The sequence below is a fragment of the Cuculus canorus genome, chromosome 5 (assembly GCF_017976375.1).
Source record: "Cuculus canorus isolate bCucCan1 chromosome 5, bCucCan1.pri, whole genome shotgun sequence".
NCBI classification, from domain to species: domain Eukaryota; kingdom Metazoa; phylum Chordata; class Aves; order Cuculiformes; family Cuculidae; genus Cuculus; species Cuculus canorus.
The window spans coordinates 41,717,525-41,742,273 of NC_071405.1; the positions used below are offsets into that span (position 1 = coordinate 41,717,525).

General features: G+C 39.4%; 1 protein-coding gene across 5 annotated transcripts in view; it reads right to left on the minus strand.

Annotated features, from left to right (window-relative positions):
- KCNQ1 (potassium voltage-gated channel subfamily Q member 1) overlaps window positions 1-24,749 on the minus strand; it is a 362,029-nt gene that overhangs the window by 290,231 nt on the left and 47,049 nt on the right. For 4 of the 5 annotated variants that reach the window (XM_054068731.1, XM_009571924.2, XM_054068732.1 and 1 more), the window contains exon 2: window positions 22,428-22,518. In XM_054068731.1, coding sequence (XP_053924706.1) covers window positions 22,428-22,518 — 91 coding nt within the window. Of the gene's footprint in view, window positions 1-15,897; window positions 15,964-22,427; window positions 22,519-24,749 lie in introns of those variants that run through there. The other variant, XM_054068734.1, reaches the window with a different exon arrangement.

The window sequence follows — 24,749 nt, forward strand, 5'->3', positions numbered from 1 at the left end:
AGAGATTTTAGAAGCTTGTATTTCATTTCAGAAATGTAATTGGGCCTGCATTTGTCCCACTTCACTTTCTGCTCTGAGTTGGAAAAGCCATGACTCCATCCATACATCTGCACAAGAGGACACCTCTAGAATCACGCTGAGACCCTAACTTTGACATCTCAGCCTCAGATTAGATAGCTTGTGCTCTTGAGCCTCAAGCAAAAGCAGCACTCAGGTTCCTGAAAGCTATGAAGTACAAACAAAAAGAGGTACCCAAACCACGGAAGAGCTTTGCTGTACCACAGTGAGGTAAATGCACTGACTTCCTGCCAGATCCAACAGCAGGGATAAAAGTGAGCGCATGCCAGCTCTTCAGTAGGCCATAAAATTCTCTTTCTATTGTATTAAGTTAATCTGAGACCAACAAAAGTTTTAACTGATGATTCAGAGTGTGAACAACTGCAGCAGCAAAGGAGCCACTGCAGATGAGACTGTCTCCCAGCTCCTATGGGAACAACTCACATCTGGGGGACAGATAGGTGACTTTTTGCATGTTCATACCAAATTTAACAGAAACAGTCTTGTAGATGCTGCCACAAAGGATTATTTTTCAGACAGAACCACTGCAATGCGATGCAGCATCTTAGAGTTCAGTTCCTTCTCGTCATTTATGCAGCACAAATTTTGAACACTTTAAAAGTTCAAGGAGAGAGATTCTACATTTTTAGGCATTATGTTTTGCAGTGCAACATATATTGGAAAAGCAGCTAATGCTGCTGGCTTGTCACTTTTTGTGCCAATTTATCAAGTGATTTGTAGCTAGTAGATCATCACTTAAAAGTTTTTGGCACAAAAAAGCTCCTTAACATATTTATATGGTGGCAAAGGCCTCTCCCTGTTTAAAATCAACAGTTACGTCTTTCTCTGTCAAAAACAGACACTGTTTGGGACCATAATCACTGCAGACCCTACAAACGCAAAAGAAGTGGCAAGCAATATGGCAGTATCTCACAAACACTAAGAGAAAACCCACAGCAAAAGGCTCTTATAGCCGCACTCTAATATTTCCCTCCAGAAGGTTGCAATGTACATGTGTTTGAGACAGTATAAACCCTATCAAAAGCTGAAATCTTCATCTAAGCAAGGTTCAATATAGATATTAAATGTTAGACATCATCATTTCTCTTAACGTCTTCTTTAAATTAATGGCTTGATTATATAACTAAATGATGTATTTATTGCTAAATGTGTTTTAAAATGCACTAAAGGACATGCACATTGCACCACTCTAATTCTTGATTAATCATGTCAATTTCTAAAACAGGTAAGTATGTAAGTCTTGGAATTCACCTGTTTTAATTTATCTAATGCCATGCAGTACAGCAAGGAAGAAATAAAATGTGTTATTTAAAGCTTTTCATAACAGTACATTTATCAAGGATACTTGATCAAAGAGTTTGCTTTGACTGTGGCATATTTGTTTAACTACTACTACTGCTTATTTTAGCCCATACTAAAGAGTTCTGAAGAACTAACCTGGGCAGATGCCAAAAGAATGTAAGTTTTAAACATAACCTTACATTCAAAGAGCAAAATCAAGCTCTAACAACATAAGCAAGCAAGATTCTGTCATGTACATAAGCCTTTCCTGAGTGTTTTTTTCTTTTTCAGAAGATTTAGTGGCAAAACCAGGATTTAAGTAGTTTTTCTTATAAATATTTCAGAAGACAGTAGACAAATTCATGTGTGGATGTTGCTATTGTGACAGCTATTTAGAACAAATCTAGGCATTTTACTTTAGTATTTTGATAACCTTAAAATTAAGCATTTCACATCAGAGTAGATTTCACTGTCTACTATGTGGCTTGTTATCTTGAGGTCAAGTCTTTTGGGAAAGGTTTGTTTGTTTGTTTTTAATCTGGTGTATTTGCCTGTTTACCAGGATCCTCACACTTCAAAGTGTTTTCTGTCACCTTTACATAACATACATAATTACATAATTAATTTCCATGATTTTTCATTTTATAATGGTCATTGATTCTGACACATTGCTTAGAATAAATATAATGTATTTCTACACTGAATGCTCTCAATTATTCTTACCTATTCTTACTAAACTGTAGGGTACACTGACACAAATGACTGCAGAATAAGAATCATGTGATTTAACAAAGCATGTTCATAGATAAGCAGATTGTTCATGTACTTAAACTGAAGGTCAAAGATTAACATTAACAGCAAATCACTAGGTTGCAGGTCAGTCTTTTTGCACATTCTCTGTGTAGAAAAAGGTAAACATACTTCTTTACTCTGAACTGGCAGTAATGCTACTCTGAATCAGACAGTAGTGATACTTCTCTGGATCTCAAAGCTCCACAAATGGCCACAACGTGATTTCACGTGCACTCAAAAACATAATGGGCAAGTACCAAAACTTGAATCTAAAATCCCACCCATGTGCAAAGAGGAAACAAGCACCTGTAGAGCTTGCCATTTTAAATTGCAAGTGAAACCTTTGTATGTAATTAAGCTTAACAAAGGTATGTCAGGCACTGACATTTTGGGCATACAAATATATTTTCAGGTCTGGTCCGTATATATTCACAGTCCAGCTGATAGGGAAGATCAAAGCAAAATGCAGCTGAAAATGCCACTTTTCATCTGACTTCAGGATTTGCCATGTTTCAAAGGGTGTCCATTGCTAACAATAAATCTGTCCCTGCCAGCTGAATTAATTACACTAGATGAACACAGATTACAAGGTGCAGGACCACTGAATGTTTCAAAACTTGGAAAGATGCTCCAAACTTCAGGTAGTTGCAAACACAGAGGAGATTTTTAGGGACGGTTCCTGACTCACAGCAGTAGTTACCTGTTTAGGCTCCTGTGGGCAATACCTCTAAACAGCACCTACATAAAGACCACTGGGAGCACCAACCCTAACAGCAGCACTCCAGGGAGAGAAATCAAAATAAATACAACCCATCCTTCTTGAAAGCAGCCACTGAATTAAAGATTTTAATATAGCTGTTCTACATCATGCCACTAGCAGTGTATCTCGTCTTCGCATTCATACTAAAATGAGGTTTTGTACAATTCCACTTCACACAGAAGAGGACTCCAGGCAATCCAGAAGTCAAAAGCAAGCTTGCAAATATTTTTGTTTCTTCTAGACAAAAACAAATCTCAAACCAGACTGCAAAGAGCAAAGGCATTTGCAAACATAGCAAATGGCTTCAGCTACTTAAAATACCATGTTTATTTTACTTCAAAGATTTTTAGACTAAATTGCCTTAAAGCAAAAAGTGCAAGCAAGACAGTTTGGTCTTTTTTCTTTCCCAACGTCTTAAAACATACCAGTTGGTCTAGACCTACATATCACAGGCTAACACAAATAAGAGCATCTTTCATAAAATTTATTCTACAAACAGGAGCTAGACCACTGGACAGATGCAGCAGCAATATTTTAAACATTTTGGCATCCTGTTTCACCCTTGCTTCCGTTTCCCAGCACCTTCCTTTTGATCTGACCCCACCCTAGGAACCTTGGGGGTGGGTGTACTGGGACAGCTCAGCTCAGCCAGATGTTTTGAGGGAAGTTTCATTCCCTCCCTCCTTCTTGGCTCAAGAGACAGAAGAGGTACTGCTCCTGGCTGAGCCTATCCCACACCAGCTCTAGTTGAGCTTTCCAGCTTATGAATTAATAATTGGAATTTTCTTCCAATTCACGGAAGAAAATGGAGGGACAGAGCATGATAAAAGATATCCTGTTTATTTGATGGTTCAGACCTCTGTCAATAGTGCTAACAGGTACTTTGCTACCTATAAAACAGAGCACAGATCTGGGGAAGAGTGCCCTTCATTCCAGCCCCCTTACTGCTTTTATTCTTCAGTACTCAAGTCTCCGTATTATGTTTGGGTCCAAAGCACAAAGGGGCCCTCATTTAGAGCCAACTCACAGGCACCACAAGCAGCATATGAAATAGCAGCAGCAATCACAGAAGCACATTCTTGGAGGCTCACAGGAAGCCCGGGGTGGAAATTTGTGATTTTTTCCATTGCTCGAGGACAGCCTTGCCTGCTTTCTTGCAAAGTCTTCCCCAGCTAGGAAAGCATGGAATACCCCTACAAATACATTCCCAGAAAAGCCTGACAGCCATAAAGGTCCCATAGGGGTGGAAGGCAGGTTGCAAATTTTAATAGCCTTTAGTACATTAACTATTACAAGATTTTTCTTTCAAGAACTGACTTTGTCAGATAGGTTGAGAAGGCAGCTGTAGGTTCTACCACTTATTCCTAAATCTTTCCTGCAATTACACCTTATTGTTCCATGAAACATCAGCCTTCATTTTGTAAGACATTAAAGGAGACTGAACTACCAAATTTTTTAGAATTAGCCCATAAAATAAAATGCTTTATATTAATTTCAGAGACATGCTCAAGCATAATCCCACAACTTTCTGCTTTATTATGAAGTTTCAGGCTTTTGAGGTGAAGGCAGTGAATTCAGTAGTCTAGTACAGTTTAACAAGTGATACAGTTAAAAAAAAAATTCCCTTGGGAAAAGGCTTGTCTGGTGACATTGGCAGCACTGGTGACTGACCCCTAGGGAAGTGGGACAGTCATACACAGATGGGAAATAGCTGGGAAGGAGCTACACGGAAGCACTGAAACATTGGACCCTACCTAGTGGCTGAAAACTCAAGTGCGAGGTCCAGATGCTAAAGTCTCAATGTGTTAGCATCATTGTTAGGGAACTGATACTAACTGACAGATAGATTATATTACATAAAGTTCAATTTCTGGCTATCCACAATGGCTCCTAATCCAAACAAAGGCCTGACAAGCTACCCACAATAAATAAATCAAAGTAAAAAGCACATTGCTTTGAAACTTCAGCCTTACAGCTGGGAGCATTACAGTAAGCTCATTTGTTAAAAGGACTGCTTGATTTTGACCTAATACTACTTTACCGAAGCAACTGAAAATTATTGATTTCCTGTGTTATGAACTGCGATGAATAAAAAACTAAGAGATTACAACTAAAAAGCCTTCTTTGTTCCGTATATCACTTCCGCTGTGCTGATCAGTCAGATTCCATTGTTTTCCCTCCTGGACCCACAGCACATGAAATTTATCTTACTGGGAAATAAAACAAAATTAAAAGAGAAAGAACAAAAAATCTTTTCCTAGATTTTTACTGTCTGTTTCACATCCAAGACTAAGAATAAACAAGAAAAAGTATCCATTTTAAAGAATGCCCCACAGTAGCTCAATTTTCATTTTTGTTTTAAAACATTCACAATTCTTTTGGTCCTGAACACAGAAGCCGGGATTAGTACTTATATAGAAGTGATTAAAAGACATTTTAATTTTAAAAAGTGGACATGCAAGCAAAGTGATACTCTGCATGAAAGCCTAAATGCACATTCAGAAAGGCAAAACAAGTCACCCACAACACTGAAAGGGCAGAAGCCTCTCCAAATTTTAATCAATGTTGGCTTTCTGTGTGTTTGAATTCTCTACACCCTGTAGACTGCTTCAGTTGGTAATGATTTTTAAGTTTGTGTTAGGGAAGGAATGACAGTAGACACAGTTCCATGATGAGTGACATCTGCAATTCATTAAGGAATTACAGTACTCATAACATTTCTTCCCCACCTCCTAGGTCGTCACACAAAAGGTTTCACTGACAGTCTCCAAAATCTTGCTCCAACTCTCCAAAGCAACTGGGTTTTGTAAGTGAAAAAGCTCCAGCACAACATTAAGAAAAAATTTTAAAAAACTATTAGCAACTTTGTCAATGCCACGATAAATCTAAGAGCAAGGGGAAAAAGACCTATTTCAAGGACCAGACAATTCAGAGTGAGGTAACAATCATCAGAAAGATATGTTTCTCCCGCTCCTTGAACTCTCCTTTTTCTGTCCATAACAAACAGTCATCTAACACTAAGACTACTCATGACACTGTCCTGCATTTTTATGCTATTCTGTGCTCAAGCAGGCATAGCAGCAGCATTTCCCACTTCTCATCTGCTATTTTCCAGATGATCATCCTACCAGATGCAAGAAGTAATAACCTAAACATTTGCAGGAAATCTACAGGAACCATAATGCTGAGGAGTTCTTATATTAAAGAGAGATTAAAATCTAGGCCCCTGTTAGCTGACTCTACTTAAAGGATATTTTTGAAGTGCAAGAGGGTATTTGTCTGAATTAGCATTGATTCTCTCTCCCTAGCAAAGACTGTAAGCAACACTGCAGTAAGGAAAAGACAAAAACACCCTACCCTGTGCATTTACAAACACTAGTCATTTTTTTCCAAATGAAAGCAAATTGCAAACACAAAATCAGAAGAAATCAGCAATTTAGATACAGATCACAGAACTCATTACATATCTGCAAAGATATGATTTGGTTTTAAATAGAGAAACATCCTGCACATAAGCTATGAAACAAATGAAGCTTCCTGGGACATGAAACCTAATGGTGCCTTGTGTCCAAACACTTGGAAACCAAAGTTCAGATGCTTTCCTGAAGTGGAATCAACTCCTGAAACAGCTTTGTCTTAAAGGCTTCCCTAGCATTTCAGAACCATGGTTTGTTGACCTTGAGAAAGTAAGATTGACAGGCTCCCTGTTAGTTTGACAGAATGTCTACAGTGTGCAACTTGACGCATGGCTGAGCTTCTCACCTCTGACTCTCATTGGCCATTAACCTGACATAATCAATTAAGAAAATAAAGGGAAATTTCATGTTATCACTATACCTCTTGAAAGCATTTTTCCAACATTTTAACAAGGAGTTTCCTCGTTCTGTTGTCAAAATGTAAAAGTAGGTCTTGGTTTACATACAGTTACTCATTTTGATTACGGCTACAAACTTTGTTCTGCTCTCAAGTTCTACATGATTCCAGATATATTCCTTCCACCTCACCCGCTGTATCACAAATGTATTTGTAAGTGCATACCAGTGGAAAGTTTTACGTAAATGCAGTCAGCATACTGCCCCTAATGTTACTACATTTTTTTACCCTTGTGGATGAGATAGCAACACACTAAACTTTCTGTTCAGAATTGGGAGTAAGGGAAGAATTTTTTCTACTCATCCTTTTTAACTGTTTACTTTAAAAAGACACATGACTCATAATGGTTGAATATTTAACTTCTTCACTACTAAGATGGATCCAAATATGCAAGTATGAAAGGACATATCATTATGTCTGAAAAATCCCACTCGTATCCAAGCAGCTTTTTTAGATATATACACACACACACACAAGTGCTAGGAATCTATAGGGTAAGTTGCTATCTCGGGACTAGCCTATACGTACATTCAGTACTGGTATTCTGTGAAAAGATATGGGCAGGTTGGAGCTTGGTTGTGGGTTTTTTTCTTTTTATCAAAATTGTTGCAGTAATTCAAACCCATATGTGCCTGTTATTGAATTAATAATAATGATGACATAATAGTACAATTATACCCTATGGGACTATGCTAACGCATGCAATCACGTGCTCACAATCACTTCAAAGACAGTCAGAGATTGAAGATATTACCACACCCAACTCATCATTACTGCGTCTCTCCATCTTGCAGATAACCACCCACAAAGCTGAACAACAGTAGCCTGTTCTGGAAGTGCTCTTTGCCCTCTTCGATCTAACCAAATTAGGTTTAAATATCTTTGGTGGTAAACAAAGCTTTCTGGGGTAGCTAGGCACTGCAGCAGACTATGAAAGCAAATGCAGTAGAATTCAATTTTGGACAGAGTAAAAATCCCATTAAGGGGCAGCAGCAAAAAGGAGCAGATGACTGCTTCTTAAGTTTTTCCAGAGAGACTTGTTTCTGTAACCCTATCTACACTCTGTCTGTTCTAGCCCAGTTTGAACAAAACAGCTTTTGTTTGTAGAGACAGCCTAGCTGCCAATGCAAGTTCAATAACTGGCTGTGGATTATAGTAGGCATGCCTAAACCTGTAGGGTAAAATTAATTTCAGTCAAACTGGTCTCAATCAGTTGTCAGGCTGATATCTTACTGTCCTGCAGCAAAACAAATGCAAAGTAAATATAAAATGCTACTTATTTCATTATTCAGTCAAATCAATACAAGAGAGGCACAAACAGAGCTAAGTATACAAAAAAAGGACCAAAATCTCAGCTTTCATTTTAAACAAAAGGCTTTCAAAGTTCTAAATTAAGAAAAGAGACAAAAAATTAAATATATTTATCTTAGTGTTATAATTGCTGAGACCAGTCACTGAACCTGGATGCATTGGAGCAGGCCAAAGCTGGGACCTCTGTAAGTTATGTTCTTTGCTTCAGTGCCTGGCTGCGCAAAACGCTACACACACTTCCTTCTGCTCACCTCTTCACCAACTCATCTCTTTAGGCTGTCAGGTCTATGTGGGTAGAAACTATCTTTTAGAGCATGTGGGTCCCCACTCTACTAAGCGTTGCACTTGATCTTAAAGGCAGGGCCCTCGGAATGGGCTGTAACGTAGAAAACAACAATAATATACTTTCTCAGAAGGATGGCACACGAGCCTGCTTATAAATTGTTGCAGATAAAGTTTCCATCACAGTTTTAACTATCAAATGCTAACAAATCTTACTCCACAGTTATATAAACACTTTAAGCCAGGGCTGCTGCCAAAAGAAGCAATCTCATCTGGCCAGAAAAAAGGTTAGTTTGAACCCATTTGGGTCCTTCAATGCAGTTTACAACATAGCTACATAAATGCTTGTGTTGGCACAAGGAATGGAGCAGCAGGATCATTTCTTCAGGTGGCAATACCAGTCTATACAGGCTAAAACCCATTTTTGAAGGTGCAGCCTGGGTTCTCTTAAGGATTTATCTTGCAAAGCCAAGTTACGGTGGAAAAGTGATGGATCATCCGATTTTACTCATAAAACTGCTAATACTCACCTCCCAAGAATGCTGCAAGGTTAAGTACATTCATGTTTGTAAGGCGTTACAGAAGTAAGATTAGTAAATATTTAATTTTCTCTCCTCCCTTTTCCCCTGCCCTAGCCACTAAGTATAACTCGTTCTGAGTTTCATATAGTAAATCAACGACTTGGAGCAGCTCCTAGAAGGTAGCTGTCAAGCTCCCTGCCTGTAGGCCAGATGGAGGTCAGTCATCATACACACGTATTCTGATTTAAAATTGTTCTGCAATGCTGCAGCCAAAACAGCATCCAAACACACTGTACGCACCCCATGCTCCAGGGAACCATGGAATAGTCAGATTACCATTACAGCAGACATCCTTTCTCACCTTGATCTGGGGAACAACTGCAGAAGGATAATGGACAAGTAAATCAAGGATGAGGCATTCCATGTGTAAACACATCCTGTCAAGCTGACAGAAACAACAACAAAAAGGAGTATTTCTGAAAGGTACCTTAATAAGGATGTTAACAGTGCGCTGGAGGGGGAAAAAAGGGTCAGCTTCAGTGTCATTAGCATAAGGAAAACCATCAAAGTGAAGCAGTACATAGGTTGCTTTCACAGACTGCATGTGAAAACAGGCTCTTTGGTTATTTTGTTAGTTCTTCAAAGTCCTGCTATTTCTGAGAGCTAATAATAATTCTTGACTCCCCATCATCTTAAAAATATGTTCAAGTTCAATGAGTCAGGGGGAAATACCAGATGTAAAGAATACACTCAGGTACAGGTACCTGAAATCAATGAACAACTGGGATAGCTGAGCAGTGCACAAGTTTTAGGACATTACCCCAGTGTTGGGTTCCTAGAGGCAACTTAAAGAAACTTAGAGAACTTACTTCATCGCATAGTCTCTGATGCTGTCACTACCAGAGCATATACGCAAATCTTTTTGCAGCCAAGGCACAGGACATGCCAGGAACATGAAACAGAAGCTGCACATAGCAGCTCTCTGGGCTATCAAGAATTCTCCAGCAGCTCAGTACAAACACCAAGTTCTAAGCTCTACAATGAAATTAATTTACTTTATAAGCTAAGATAAAATGTAAATGCCCATGCTATGTATTACTAGCCACTGAATCAACAGCTCTGATAAACTCTTTCACAAGATGTTTCTGATTACTGAGATAAAATAGGACAGGGCCCATATTACAACAGGAACAATCCTAGAAACTCCTTGTGCAAGATAAGTCTAACAGAACTGACACTTCAGTCATGCTGACATTTTTCATGCTACCAAAGTATAATAGATAAAAATAAATATAAAACATTGCGAGATACATAGAGCTTTTACATAGATCAAACTCTTGTGCTTCCTAGGTTATCCATAAGGACAAGCAGACATTGTTCAAGAGTCTTTTTCCTATCACACCCTGATTCTGTTAATATTTACGCACACGGGAAGCTCTGCTGAAGTCATGATGTCTACTCATAGACATAAAGTGAAACATACTGCACAACTTCAAGTCTCATGCAATAAAAGCTTCACTTACAAATGTAGAACCTAATTTGATTGCCTATACCCATCTACATGTAAAAATCAGATTATAGTCTTGACTCTCCACTGCCCTGCCCCCACCTGGCCTAAAACCATGGAATAAACCTTCAGCGGGGTTGTGTTGCCAGAGGCTCTGCTCAACAGAAATGAAATCCAACTGGATGTATTTTTCTAGTAATTGCTAAAAATAGAAATATATTCTATATAGAGGGAAAAAAATATATAAGGAAGCATACACATAAATGTATACAAAGAAGTGATGGGGTAATCTCTATACCTTCTTGTTGCTTCTCTCTGCAAAGTCAGACATTTGGCACTTTTTTAACAGTATGGCAAATTTCTAACAGGATGTTAATCTACCCATTCCCCTTCCAAGTACCACTGGCACTCAATGCCAAGATGCACTTTCCTGCCACCAAACACAGAATTCAAGAAATTAAGTAGTCAAGTTTTCAGAAGCTTACTTTAGAATCTGTCAAGAAAGAGAAAGCCACTAAGTCATCCAGTGGCTTTCAGGTTTCTAGCCAGTTGATTGTATGCACCTAATCCAACATCACAAAATAAAACTCTTAATGCATACAATTTATTTACTTTATTTTCTCTCTACTCAGTTCTGGAACCTCCTTTTCTTCTAAGACATTGGCATTCACTGCTCTTCTGCACTATGATCACACCACATCTGCAGAGTTTATTCCAGTTTTGCCAATCAAGGGCTACTTAAAGCCATTCACAAGCCACCAGCTTGTGACAGCTGGCAAACTCAAACCTGTCTCAGTAGTCTATCGTATGTAATCAATTGCAAATTGAACTTCAACAGACTCATCCCATTATTTCCTAGCTAATTCCCCCCGGGAAAACAAACAAGCAAGCTTCTACTTTGAATCACGAAGCTAGTTTTGCCCCATCTCTCCTCCCCAACTTCTCCCTTTCTCCTCTCTTTGCACCAGTTCAATGCACTGTTTCAGTTTTTCAGCTTGATATCCGTTATGTTATGTCAGCTGTTACATTACGCTTAAAACAATAGACTCCAGCTGGCTGAGGTCAGATGTGAAAACAAGGACCTAACAAAGCCATAGACCCTCCAGTTACACTGAAATTGAGATACACACTGAATGTAGCACTTAATGACAAACTACTTTCCAGACATTTGGGCAAAGCATAAAGGAAACACCTGTCACTGCAAACATTACACACTAATCCAGATAAAGTCTATATTTAAAAATATTTCTTTTCACCACTCAGCTGTACCATGCACCAGTTTTTCACAGTTCTAAATCTTTTTCCTAGATGGAATTTGGTATTACTCTGCTTGTTTACTAAAGTATTAAACAGCGAAGAATATGTATAATTTCAAAGAAATATATTTACCACTTTTTTTTTAGAGTTTATCGAGCAAACGCTCTGGGTTTTACATGGATTTACACCCCAGAAAAGTTTAGTCAAACGTTAACCCTTAAGAAAAAAGCTTGACAAAAGTGAACAATAAACATAACAGTGAATGAAACATACTTTTTTTCAGTGATGGTATTTTCTTAGATGTACCTTTAAACATAATTTATTGGAATGCAGCTATACTAAAATAGAAAGAAACAAAACATCAGTATACTATGTGACTTATGTGAGCTAAGACAAGCTCTTGAGAACATTTGAATTAGTAATAATCCTGGAGCATGCATCCCCCTATTTTTGCTGCATGTTTGTTGAAAACTGTCACGCTACTGTAGTTCATATATGAAAAGCTGGGAACCTCGCTTGGAGTAAAAGAGCAGCTTGGCACTGTGCTGATTTCAGTCCTTGGTCAACATCTCCACAATGCCAGAGAGGGAGATCACTGTGTCAGATCATGTAAGGCCACCAAGCAGGCAGCAGACAGCACCAACCTACTACCAGTGGTTCACACTGGCCTGCAATCTGTCACCAGCTCCATGGTGAACTTCAGGAAGGTCACTCTTCCCAGAGCCTGTATTCACCTGCAGAGTTTAAGCCCCAATAAATTTTTGGTGCTTCATCACATACAAATGCACTATAAAGTACACCGTTTAATGGAGATAAATGCTAAATTCTGATTCTTTACTCACAGTGACATAGTCACAGACAATTTTTAACGAGTGTTCAGGTATGCCACCACAGCACTCCAGGTACAGAAAACCAGAACGGGGAGGGTTGGTTTTTTTTCACAGATCTTAGAAAAGGTAGAAATGGAAGTAATCAATTTTCTGCATTCAAGTTTATCAAATAGAAATACATCATCAGATACAAACAGAATCAAATACAGACTCCAGTGTAGCAGACTAAAATAAGAATTCCAGAACCTTTGAACCTGCTAGAAGAAATGTATACAATATATATATATATATAAAAAAAAAATTCTATTAAAAGCACTGCTTATTCTTATCATATACATCTAAAAGTCATTTTTGGTGGTAACTTTGGAGAAGTTTAGCCAAATAAACTTTGTCTTTTTTTCCCCACTGAGAAAAGAGACATCTAAGATAATTGCACAAGCATACCTGAAAAGACATAACATACAGGAAATCTTTCAGTGTGTTAACAAGTTCTTTCTTCTCCATGCAAATATTTGTCCAATTCATTTCACTGAAAGCTTTAGTTGTTCTCACTTTTTTATAAAAGCCATCCACATGATGAGAAATCAGATAGGCCAAACAGTATGAATTTGTGGCCATGACAACAAAGTGGCCAGAGTTGTCTCTGGCAGCAACATTTACTCTGCCTTTTTCTTTCACATCTCTCTCCCAGAATTATTTTTGTTGATTCCTTGTATAAAATTCTACAAATCCATATTAAAAAAAAAGTCTTTAATAGTATTTCACTTCTTACAAAAGATATTTTTATCTACTTCAGGACACCATCCAAGGTCCAATTCCAGACTCCCCAGACGGGAAACAGCATGGTCCAATGCTGCCCTCTACAGATTTAAAGGGAAACCGTTGCTGCCCTCTACAAGTGTTTGATTTTTATCACAGCAAAAACAAAACAAAAACATGCAAAAAACAAAGAGCAGTTCATCTTTCCCTCACTAGCCTTAGCAGTTTATTCCTTCCATAGTACCTCCTCATTCCTAGCACACCTCTTCAGGTCAGACTGCACTAAACAATCACAACAGGCTTACAGGCTTGTTGTTTGTCTGTTTTTAAAGCCCATTTCATTAATTTTTTCAGCTGTCCCTAACAGACAATCTGTTTCCGCTTCAGAAGCATCTGATTTGGCTCCCTCAAACCTGTTCAGAATGAATATAAAGCAGAATCTATGCTGGACTAAAAGCATATTCTTGCAAACTTCTGAACCAAATCAATTAAATCCCTTTAACATCATATTTACATTAAGCACATAATTCTTCTACACAGACCAGGGGAGTTGACCACGGATTGCTTTGCAAACAGCTACAACAAGTTAAGATGTTACTGCCAGCAGCATTTCAAACCAACACAGATGAACTTGCAATGAAGCACATCAGAAGCTCTCATGTTATCTCCCAGCACAGCTCAGCTACAGACATCAGAACGACAGACTGAAGCACAGTGAGAAAAAACTACGTTGAGATTCAGAGGAAGCTCCTTATTCCAGCTACTATATTGTCACCTACTTAAAAGGGGGAGGGAGATTTCAATTTCTATTCATGTTTCCTGAGCTTTCGAATAACTCACATTTGGTCTTTTAACTACAAGCTAAAATGTAGAGAAGCTGACTGCTGATAAAAGCTGGGATTCTCAACTTCAGCTATCAGTGAAGTGACAGAAAGGAAATACTGCAGTGACTGATCTCCTGGACAGGTCTATGTGCAGGTCAATCAAAGGAAAAGGATTGAAAGGCACCAGATCACCACACCACACACACATCTTCTACACCAGCTGACTTCGCTCTAGGTCAGAACAGGGGACGTAGCAGTGGCTAGAAAGGCAAATTTTTCAGCTTCTCAGCTACAGTTGTTCTTTAGAGAGAGTTTGTAGGCTATATCAGTAGAGCTATCACCAGGCATCCTTTACAGACATTAATGCCATTTAGTCTTTCAAAAGGATGAAAAAGTTTAGATTGTAAGTCTCTATCTTAGCCTTCGTAACCAAGGAAGAGAATAAGAAAAAAGAAATACTAGAATCACTTCAAACTATTTGAACCCAACCGTATCCTGGGGTGCATCAAAAGCGTGGCCAGGAGGTCAAAGGAGGTGATTCTGTCCCTCTATTCTGTTCTTGCGAGACCCCACCTGGAGGACTATGTTTATTTCTGGAACCTTCAAAATAAGAAGGATATGGAACTGCTGGAACGAGTCCAGAGAAGGGCGATAAAGACTATCAGAGAGCTGAAGCACCTTAACTATGAGGACAGGCTGAGACAGCTGGGGTTGTTCAACCTGGAAGAAGACTCTGAGGAGACCTTATAGCAGCCCCCCCAGTATGTGAAGAGAACCTAAAAGAAAGCTGGGGAGGAATTTTTTACAAGGGCACATGGTGATAGGACAAGAGGGAATGACTTTAAATGGGAAGGGTGCAGATTTAGACTAGACATTAGGAAGAAGTTCTTCACAATGAGGGCAGTGAGACACTGGCACACGTTGCACAGGGAAGTTGTGGATGCCCCATCCCTGGAGGTGTTCAAGGCCAGGTTGGATGGGGCCTTGAGCAGCCTGATCTGGTGGGAGGTACCCCTGCCCATGGCAGGGGGGTTGGAACTAGATGATCTCTAAGGTCCCTCCCAACCCAAACCATTCTGTGATTCTATGATTTTATGTGAAAACCATCTTCAGAATCAGAAGTTGTTTTTCTTTCGTTCTCACAAGATCCACAGAACACTTCAGCAAACAAAACCCAATGCTTATACTCAAACTAAAAGATTATATTAAAAAAAGGAAATAAAATCCAGCTTTCTTATAGGCCTGCACTCTGTGCCACTTTCTCTTAACTGTAGGAATATTTTCAATGCCAATAACATGTCGATCACCTAGAACTATTATATTTTATCTTATTTGACAGTCTTTGATGTTTAAAAATTGTTTAATCTCTTAAGTAAGAAGTACATTGATGTAGAAAAGGAACTCAGAAAATAAAGTTGGAAAGAGCTTATACTTTCATCATAAAAACATTCCCTTCCTTTTTTATTTTTTGTTGGAATCAATATTGAAATGAGATTCCTACAAGAAAATAGCTTTTTCAGGCACACTAAATATCCCTTGGATCAGCAGAATATTTAATCCCCTTGGATCAGGCACTTGGATTTTCTTAGATCATGCTGAGATAACAGCATTCTGCTGTGTTCTGGCACCATAAAATCCTTGCTTATGAAAATAAAAGAAAAATATGGCCTCTCTGGGAACATATATCTCTGAGTTACTTTTTTCCATAGTTTAAATATTGTAGTCTCAAAATCAATTTTTACACAGATATACCACATTCTCTTCATGAGTCATGGCAAAAGCTCTCCCACATCACTATTATAAATGGGCCAAGTGTACATACACTCTTCAAAATGATGATCCTTTCACAGTCTTGGCTCAGACTCCAGCTCATGCTGGGCAATTGCCAACCAGTAACTGGAGTCAAACCCCTCCAAGAGCACCATCTAGTGAAAAAAAGATAAAATAAACACATGCAAATTTAAACAGTTTTCACTGCATTCTGGAAACTAACAAAAGGTCAATTCTCTACTAATCTCCCATTACAACTGCATTTAGGTATAGCTTTCATCAAGGCTCTTTGCCTTGTGAAGTGTGTTGACAAGTAGAGAAAGATTCAACTGCTAATTGTAAGCTTTCTGTCTAGAATTGGAACACCACTTGGAACACATATAAACTTTCCCCCTGCTTATTTTTCCAATGCTATGCTTACATTTTTCTTATTGTTATGAAAAACAGAAGAATTTTAAAACACTTTGAAATTACTGATAACATTTTCTAGTCCCTCCTCTGTTAGTGTGAGGTGTAAGACAAGCAGCTCCAGAATAAAAAGGATATAGCTCTTTTTTTCATATAATCATAACATCTTACACTCATTTACAAGAAGGGCCAGAGGGAGGATCCAGGAAACTACAGGCTTGCCAGTCTGACCTCAGTGCCAGGGAAGGTCACGGAACACATCATCTTGAGTGGTACCTCACAGGACAACCAGGTGATCAGGCTCATTCAGCATGGGTTTATGAAAGTCAGGTCCTGCCAAACTAACCTGATCACCTTCTATGACAAGGTAACCCACCTGGTGGATGAGGGAAAAACTGTGGATGTAGAGTACCTGGCCTTTAGTAAAGCCTTTGACACCATTTTTCTCAGTACTCTACTTAAGAAACTGGCTTCCACTGGCCTGGACAGACGCACCCTCTGCTGGGTTAAAAACCAGCTGGATGGCCGGACCCAAAGAGGCGGTGAATAGAGCTGAATCCAGCTGGAGGCCGGTCACAAGTGGTGTTCCCCAGGGCTCAGTGCTGGGTCCAGTTCTGTTCAATATCTTTATCAATGACCTGGATGAGGGGATTGAGTGTACTGTTAGCAAGTTTGTGGATGACACTAAACTGGGAGGAAGTGTCAATCTGCTGGAGGGTAGGGAGGCTCCACAGAGGGATCTGAACAGGCTGGATCAACGGGCTGAGGTCAGTGGGATGAGGTTTAACAACATCAAGTGCAGGACTCTGCACACAAACCCCATGCAGTACTAAAGGCTTGGGGAAGAATGACTGAAAAGCTGCCTGGCAGAGAAAGACCTAGGGTGCTGGTCGACAGCCAACTGAACATGAGCCAGCAGTGTGCCCAGAAGGCCAAGAAAGCCAGTAATGTCTTCGCTTTTATCAGAAACAGTGTGGCCAACAGGACCATGGAAGTGATTCTGCCCTTATACTCAGCACTGGTGAGGCTGCATCTCAAATACTGTGTTCAGTTTTGGGCCCCTCACTGCAAGACAGATATTGAGGTCCTGGAGTGTGTCCAGAGAAGAGCAACAAAGCTGGTGAAGGGGCTGGAGAACAAGTCTTATGAGAAACAGCTGAGGGAACTGGGGTTGTTTAGCCTGGAGAAGAGGAGACTGAGGGGTGATCTTATCACTCTCAACAACTACCTAGAAGGAGGTTGTAGAGAGGTGTACGATGGTCTCTTCTCCCAAGTGACAGGTGACAGGACAAGAAGGAATGGCCTTAAGCTGCATCACGGGCAGTTTGGATTAGGAAAAAATTCTTCACAGAAAGGGTTATCAAGCACGGGCACAAGCTGCCCAGGGAAGTCGTTGAGCCACCATCCCTGGAGGCATTTAATAGGCAGGTAGTTTAAGTGCTTGGGGATATGATTTAGTAGTGAACACGTACGGTTGCAATTGATGATCTCTAAGGTCTTTTCCAACCTAATGATTCTATGATCTTGTAGGACTATATTATTGAAGCGTTACAATTCTTGTTCATGAAAAAAAGGCATACTCAGCTTCCACCTGTAACTTTAATGTGACCAGTCTCCCTGGTTTCAAAACGACTATCTGCTCATGTTGTATAGTGCTTAGATCTTTCACATGATCAGAGCAAAATGCTTTAGCTACATGTTAGAAATAAAGCAGTATAGCTCTTAACTGTGTTTTCAAGGTTCTTGTATGAATAGTTTTTTAGTCAGGAGGAACAGATTCTGTACTTTTCCCAACATGCATCTTCAATGCCATGCTACTCACAAGTGGGACATAGAAGTAATTCTGTAAAAACAGAAGTTCACAGATAAAACACACGTGTGCTTTTACAGTTGTTCCATTTCATTTTCAAGATGAATCAGACTTACAGTGCCCATACACTAAGCTCATCTAATCAAACTTGCTCCACGAGGCTGTTCAGCTCAGTGTACCCACATGCTAACTCTGTCTTTCCAGACATTCAGCAGGATATAGTAATTTCCAGACCTATGGCTGCCTGGTCAAAGCCTCCCTTCTCAAAAACACAAGTAGTCCATAAATCTTAATTAGGCAAAATTTCAAAGCATGACACTGCACATTTGGTACAACTAACTATCTCAGCCTTATCTTTGATGCATAATCCATTTACAAAGAATTCTACCTCACATAGGAAATCATACCTAAATAAAAGGCAAGCTGCTTTTAACAATGCTTCCTTAATTTTCCTTTTGGAATGCAGATACAGAAACATGGGTTCAATTTTCTAATCATCAAAAGAAAAGAGTTCAAAGGTCTCAAAGTGTTACTTTAATTATTTTAATCTCTCAGAGCACAGAGTGAGCCAGTATAACTCAAGTTTCATGGAATGACTTGAAGTTTCACAAACTTCAGATTCCACATGGCCAAAGATTGCCTGCTTCTCACTGTCCCAGTTAAGCCCAGGCAGAAAAGCCTTCTTCCAGATTCCCATACTGCTCCTAGTAGGCTGTCTGTAAATCAACATTTTTTCCCTTCTGTACCCAACTACAATGACAATGTTACAAAGTTGCACTATCTGGCTCCAAATTATTGTGGTATAACTAGAAGTCCCTCAAAAAAAACACAATTGAGAAACTAATTCCTACCACAAAGCAGTAGATAACAGTGCTCTCCTAAGCTTTAATAAGTCTTCTTACACTATCATTTGAGTTGGAAGTTTGCACTGTGTTTTATATTGTTTTGGTTCTTTAATGCCTGTATCCTTTCTTTTACTTCTTTCTTTGCATTTTACAGGTTTTCTTCAGCAAGTTATTTGTGATTAGCTCCCCACTTAAGAATTCACAGAATCATAGAATGGTTTGGGTTGGAAGGAACCTTAAAGATCATCTAGATCCAACCCCTCTGCCAGGGGCAGGGACACTTCCCATCAGACCAGGCTGCTCAAGGACTTGAACAAGCTGGCCTTGAACACCTCCAGGGATGAGGCACCCACAGCTTCCTTGGGCAACCTGGTCCAGAGCCTCACCACCTTCATAGTGAAGAAATTCTTCCTAACGTCTAATCTAGATCATCTCCTTCCAAATTAAAGCCATTCCCCCTCATCCTATCACTACATGACCTTGTAAGAAGCTCCTCCACAGCTTTCTTGGGGGCCTCCCTCAGGTACTGGAAGGCCACTATAAGGTCTCTCCAGAGTCTTCTCCAGGCTGAATAACCCCAACCCTCTCAACCTGTCCTCCAGTCCTCTGATCATCTTCGTGGCCCTCCTTTGGACTCCTTCCAGCAGTTCCATATCCTTCTTATGTGGGGATTCCAGAACTGGACACGATACTCCAGGTGGGGTCTTGCAAGAGAGGAATGGAGAGGCAGAATAACCTCCCTCAACCTGCTGGCCACACCTCTTTTGACGCAACCTAGCATACAGTTGGCCTTCTGGGCTGTGAACGCAAATTGTTGGCTCATTTGGCTCATGTGGAGCTTCTCATCAACCAGCACTCCAAAGTCCTTCTCTGCAGGGCTACTCTCAATCATACCACCCCCAAGCCTATATTGAAACTGTGGATTGCCCCGACCCAGGTGCAGAACATTGCACTTGGCCTCATTGAACCTCATGAGGTTCACACAGGCCCACTTCTCCAGCTTGTCCCAGTCCCTCTGGATGACATCCTGTCCTTCTGGTGTGACAGTTACAGCACTCAGCTTGGTGTCATCTACAGACTTGCTGAGGATGCACTCAATCTCACAGTCTATATCATTGATGAAGATATTAAACAGCACTGGTTCCAGAACTGACCTCTGAGGGACACCACTGGTCACAGATCTCCATCTGGACATCAACCCATTGACCATTACTCTACTCTCTGAATGAAATTATCCAACCCATTCCTTATCCACTGAACAGCCCACCCATCAAATCCAATCCAATTTAATCCCATCAAATCTCACCAATTTAAAGAGAAGGATGTTGTGGGGGACCACATCAAAGACTGCAGAAGAGAAGATAGATTACATCCACTGCTTTTCCCATGTCCACTGATGTAATTGCCCCACCACAGAAAGTCACCAGGTTGGTCAGGCAGGATTTGCCCTTGGTGAAGCCACGCTGGCTGTCTCTAATCACCTCCCTGTCCTCCATGCGCTTTAGCACAGCTTCTGGGAGGATCTGTTCCATGATCTTCCCAGGCACAGAGGTCAGTCTGACAGGTCAGTAGTTCCCAGGGTCCTCTCTTCTAATCTTTTTAAAATGGACACAATGTTGCCCTTCTTCCAGTCACCACATTCCAGTTATGCATTCAGTTACATCCAATTTTGACAGCCTGTAATGATGTATTAGAGTGAAAGTAAAACCCTAAATTAAGAACAGAATAGGAAATTTTACTGGGTAGACACTAACAGAAACCAGAATCAGACATTTATATTGGTGCTGCAAAGCGCTACAACTCCTTTGAAAGTCCCACCAAATCTGTGTAGAGCAGAGAGCCCATCTACTGCTTCGGACCAAGGCATCACCGTAATCCCCTTAAATTTCTTGAAAATTACTGCAGTTAATCCTTTAAGAAAACAATATCAGAACATGCCAAGACTGGACAAACAAACAACTGCTGAATTCCCAAGAAACCACAACAGTAGGATTTCAATGCTAAAAATTAACTATAGTTTTTCTCATGATACAGAACAGGAACGCTGATTCATACTTCTTACAAAGCATGGTAAAACAGAATAGTATGAACATCCAATATATACTGTATATTACACACATTGAATGTAATCCTGAATGAATTGCATACATATTACACCGAATGAGTTACACACAGACAGATAATACATACTCCATACGGCATGAACCCAAAATATGACATCCATGACTTCAGGAGCTGGCGAATGAAACATCACTGGTTATGTTATCACTAGACATTATTTCACTGAAAAACCACACATGTCCAATATTATGATATATTGCAAAGATGAGTGAGATATTATCACAAGTTAAATTCATCATAGAAACTGCCAGAAGTAGCCAAAACTACTAGTCATGGATTAAAAAAAAAAAACAAAACACAAACAACCAAAAAGAAAATGTCAACTTAAATCTGCGCAAAAAGAAAACTCCAAACCACAAAACAGAAAAGGTACTGGATGCTGCAGAAATACACGTAAAGACTCTCTTAGACGGCAACTAATTATAACGTTACACCTAGAAGTTAAGATATCTTACAAGTTAGTTAAAAATAATACACCAGGCGTGAAGATACTTTAAATAGAAATAGTGTGATTGACACTAAATTGAATATACTATTTTCTTATTTTTACTGTATAGTATAAGTTTTAGCATACTGAATAGATAAATTGACAAAATTTATAATAATAATTATGGGATCTTTTAGTGAACTTTTCATGTTAATATTGGTACCATACATAGCAACAGTATTAGCAGTGCACTGCTACAAGATCTATTTTGAACAAACCTACAAGTACCACAAGTAAAATAATGGTAATTTATTTACAAACAGAGAGAAATAAATGATTTAGCAGGGGGATACCCCACCATTGATATACAACAAATTCATAAATATTTTGTATGTTTAAAATCATGCCCCTCCAACTTCAAAACAAAGGCTCTTTGATGGAATCTAAGCTGGCAGGACAGTAGCACTCTTGGAACATGTCTCGATAGATACCTATTGCAGCACTAGAGTACTGTAAACAAAAGGTAACTGTTTGCTGAAGGGTAAATGCATAGGACAAGCAGAGCAAGTTGCCTTAACTCTACAGTCAGTGAAAACACATGAGTTTTCTGCTTGTGAAAACAAGGTGGATCTGATATCAACTGAGAGAAAGCACTCCCACTTACTTTTCTTCCCCTCTATGGCCAGGCGTCTGGTCTCTAGTACGGCAGAAAAAATGGATTAACCTGAGCAATATGTGTGTAACACAACAGCTGTGTGTGTTGGATACAACATAGATGCCCTTGGTATAGGCCATATAGGGCAAAACCTGGGGTTTGTGCTACCCTGACTTTTTTGTGGCTTTACAGAGTCATTAGGGAAAAGCAGAAAAGCCTCTTGTAAATTAAACCACAAGAAACATTCTGCTTGATATGATATTAGCTCAGGAGATCAGAATGTGCACATCAATCACATTAACGTCCACATACATACCATCCAAAACAATGTCCCTGTTGCAAGAGCTGCATACTGTTCAATCGTAGAAAGCACGCTGAAGATAAGGCATATCAGCACAATAAGGAAGCTGTAAATATAGAAAAAAAGATAAGAATAAGAATAACATAATGCAGTCAGCTAGAACCTAGAGTGAGGACAGATAATTATGCCATTACAAATTACCTGTACACACAGAAATCGCATTGGTACTGGATTACCTTAAAACACAGCCGGTAACTTTTGAGTGATCCTGCTTCCTGGATCATTTATTTCTCTTCAGATGCTGAGGTTTTGGGTGGAACATCATCATGCAAAACCACACAATAACATTATCTTTAGCCTACCTCTACAACTTGTTTCCTAGCCCCTCAGGAAAACAACAGTCCTTGGTTTTTCCCATTCTAAGGACTACTACATTTGAATGACCATGACACAACACTCCCAACATGTTTCAAGTATTTGCCTTTTTGTTCTTTCAAATTCTAATGAACATCAAAGAGAAATCCCAACTAAGTCAGAGCTTAACAGATTCTGCCCACACTGTCTTTTGTAGCCAGTCCTCAAAAGGTCCAACATAAATAAAATCTGGCATTTGTCACCTGAAAGACAACCTAAAACTGGTTCAATTTTTAAATAAAACAAAATTTTAAAGCAATTATCAGAGAGTGGGAATACAAGGGTTTGTTCCTCAGTTCCTACTGTATGAGTGAGTTTTTAGGGAGGGAGTGCTAGTTCCCAAAGCAAGATTCAGGACAGCCAGGGAGTTGCAGCAAACTCAGCTCAGCTGGTTGTAGCTCCCAGCAAGCCTCTTCCCTTGACTGGGGAGCAAGGCTGCTTAGTCCCACAGCCTCTCCCTTCAAACCCCTTCCCTTAGCAGCTTCATCTGTGTCCACCACCCCACAGGACTGCTGTTTGCCTTAAAGGAATGTAACGCATTTAGGAAGCAAAATGTTTAAGGCCCAAACTGGATGCTATCCACTACACGCTAGGCATAGGCAGCTTCCAGTTCCCAAACAACCGCATATTTCTTTTTAAAACGTGACATGAGCAATGAAGACTTAAAACACTCATTTATTATACACAGAGTTAGTTGTAAAGGGATATTTTTCACAGTTCTGTTGAGACAAGCAACACCAGTCCTTTGCACTCGACAGAAACATTCCAGTAACTAAATCACCCTTCCTCACAGAGCTGTACAATGGTTAATCAGGTTTTTTCCTTGGACAAACAACAACAAAAAAGAATTGATACAATGAATAAAACTGAACTGAAGAGGAGAAATATTAAAATAGAATGTCAGTGGCTGCAAATTGGCGTGGCTTAGCGGATGTCACCCAGAGCCTTTACTTTTTTCACACAACTGAGAACTCCATTGGATGGAACTTACGAAGGCGAAGCACTCAAGAAAAGAAAGATGTGCCAAGACCGACACTACAAACTAGACTGCCTGATAATCACTTTAAAATAGAATGCATTAATGTCTAATGAACACAAGGACAAATGATATTGTAAACACATTAAAAAATCGTGGAAAGGAAGTTTGCAGGTACTTAGGTACAAAAATCAAATTAGTAAGTGATAAGGAATTGAAGTTAATAGGACAGAGATTATCACATACCAACACAAACACACACATGAGGAAATGCTTTTGCCAAGGCAAAGTAGCAATATGTGAGTGTTTTTGATTTATCTCTAAAATCTTAACATTTCATCTTGTATCTCTAATTTTGGTCATTCTTAAATAGAAGTAAGGTGTGCAGACAAGGCAGGGGAATGTAAAGATAAGCTAGTCATTTGAAATATAACATAAATACTTCTTAAGTGTCCAGCCCTTCTATCTGCAGTATTTCCACAATTCTTTAAGACCAACACACGTGACAACATGAACAAAAACAGGTTCAGTTACACAGATGCAGCTTAGGGTCTCTGGATAAAAAGTCCAACATACAGAGAAGTACCAGTTCAAAGCAAACAACGAGTTAGATGAAATGGTGTAAACTGTCTGAATACACCTTGAGCAGTAACAATTAATACTTACCCTATTCGTCAGTAGCAGCAAACTTGTTAATAGTGTAACTCGGCCAATACATAAAACCACAAGAGGGCACCAAAGCAAAGACTATTCCGTTTCTGTATTTTTCCCAAACAAACCTAACTAATGAGAACCTAATAAGGATTAGAGTGAAAGTCTGTGTCTAAGTGACAAGAAGATAAACTTAAGATAAATAGTTTGACAAATCTCTTTGCTTATTACTATTAGTGAAATTGAAGGCTGATAAAAGAACTGCATCAAGTGCCAGTCACCACGCTACCTACTTC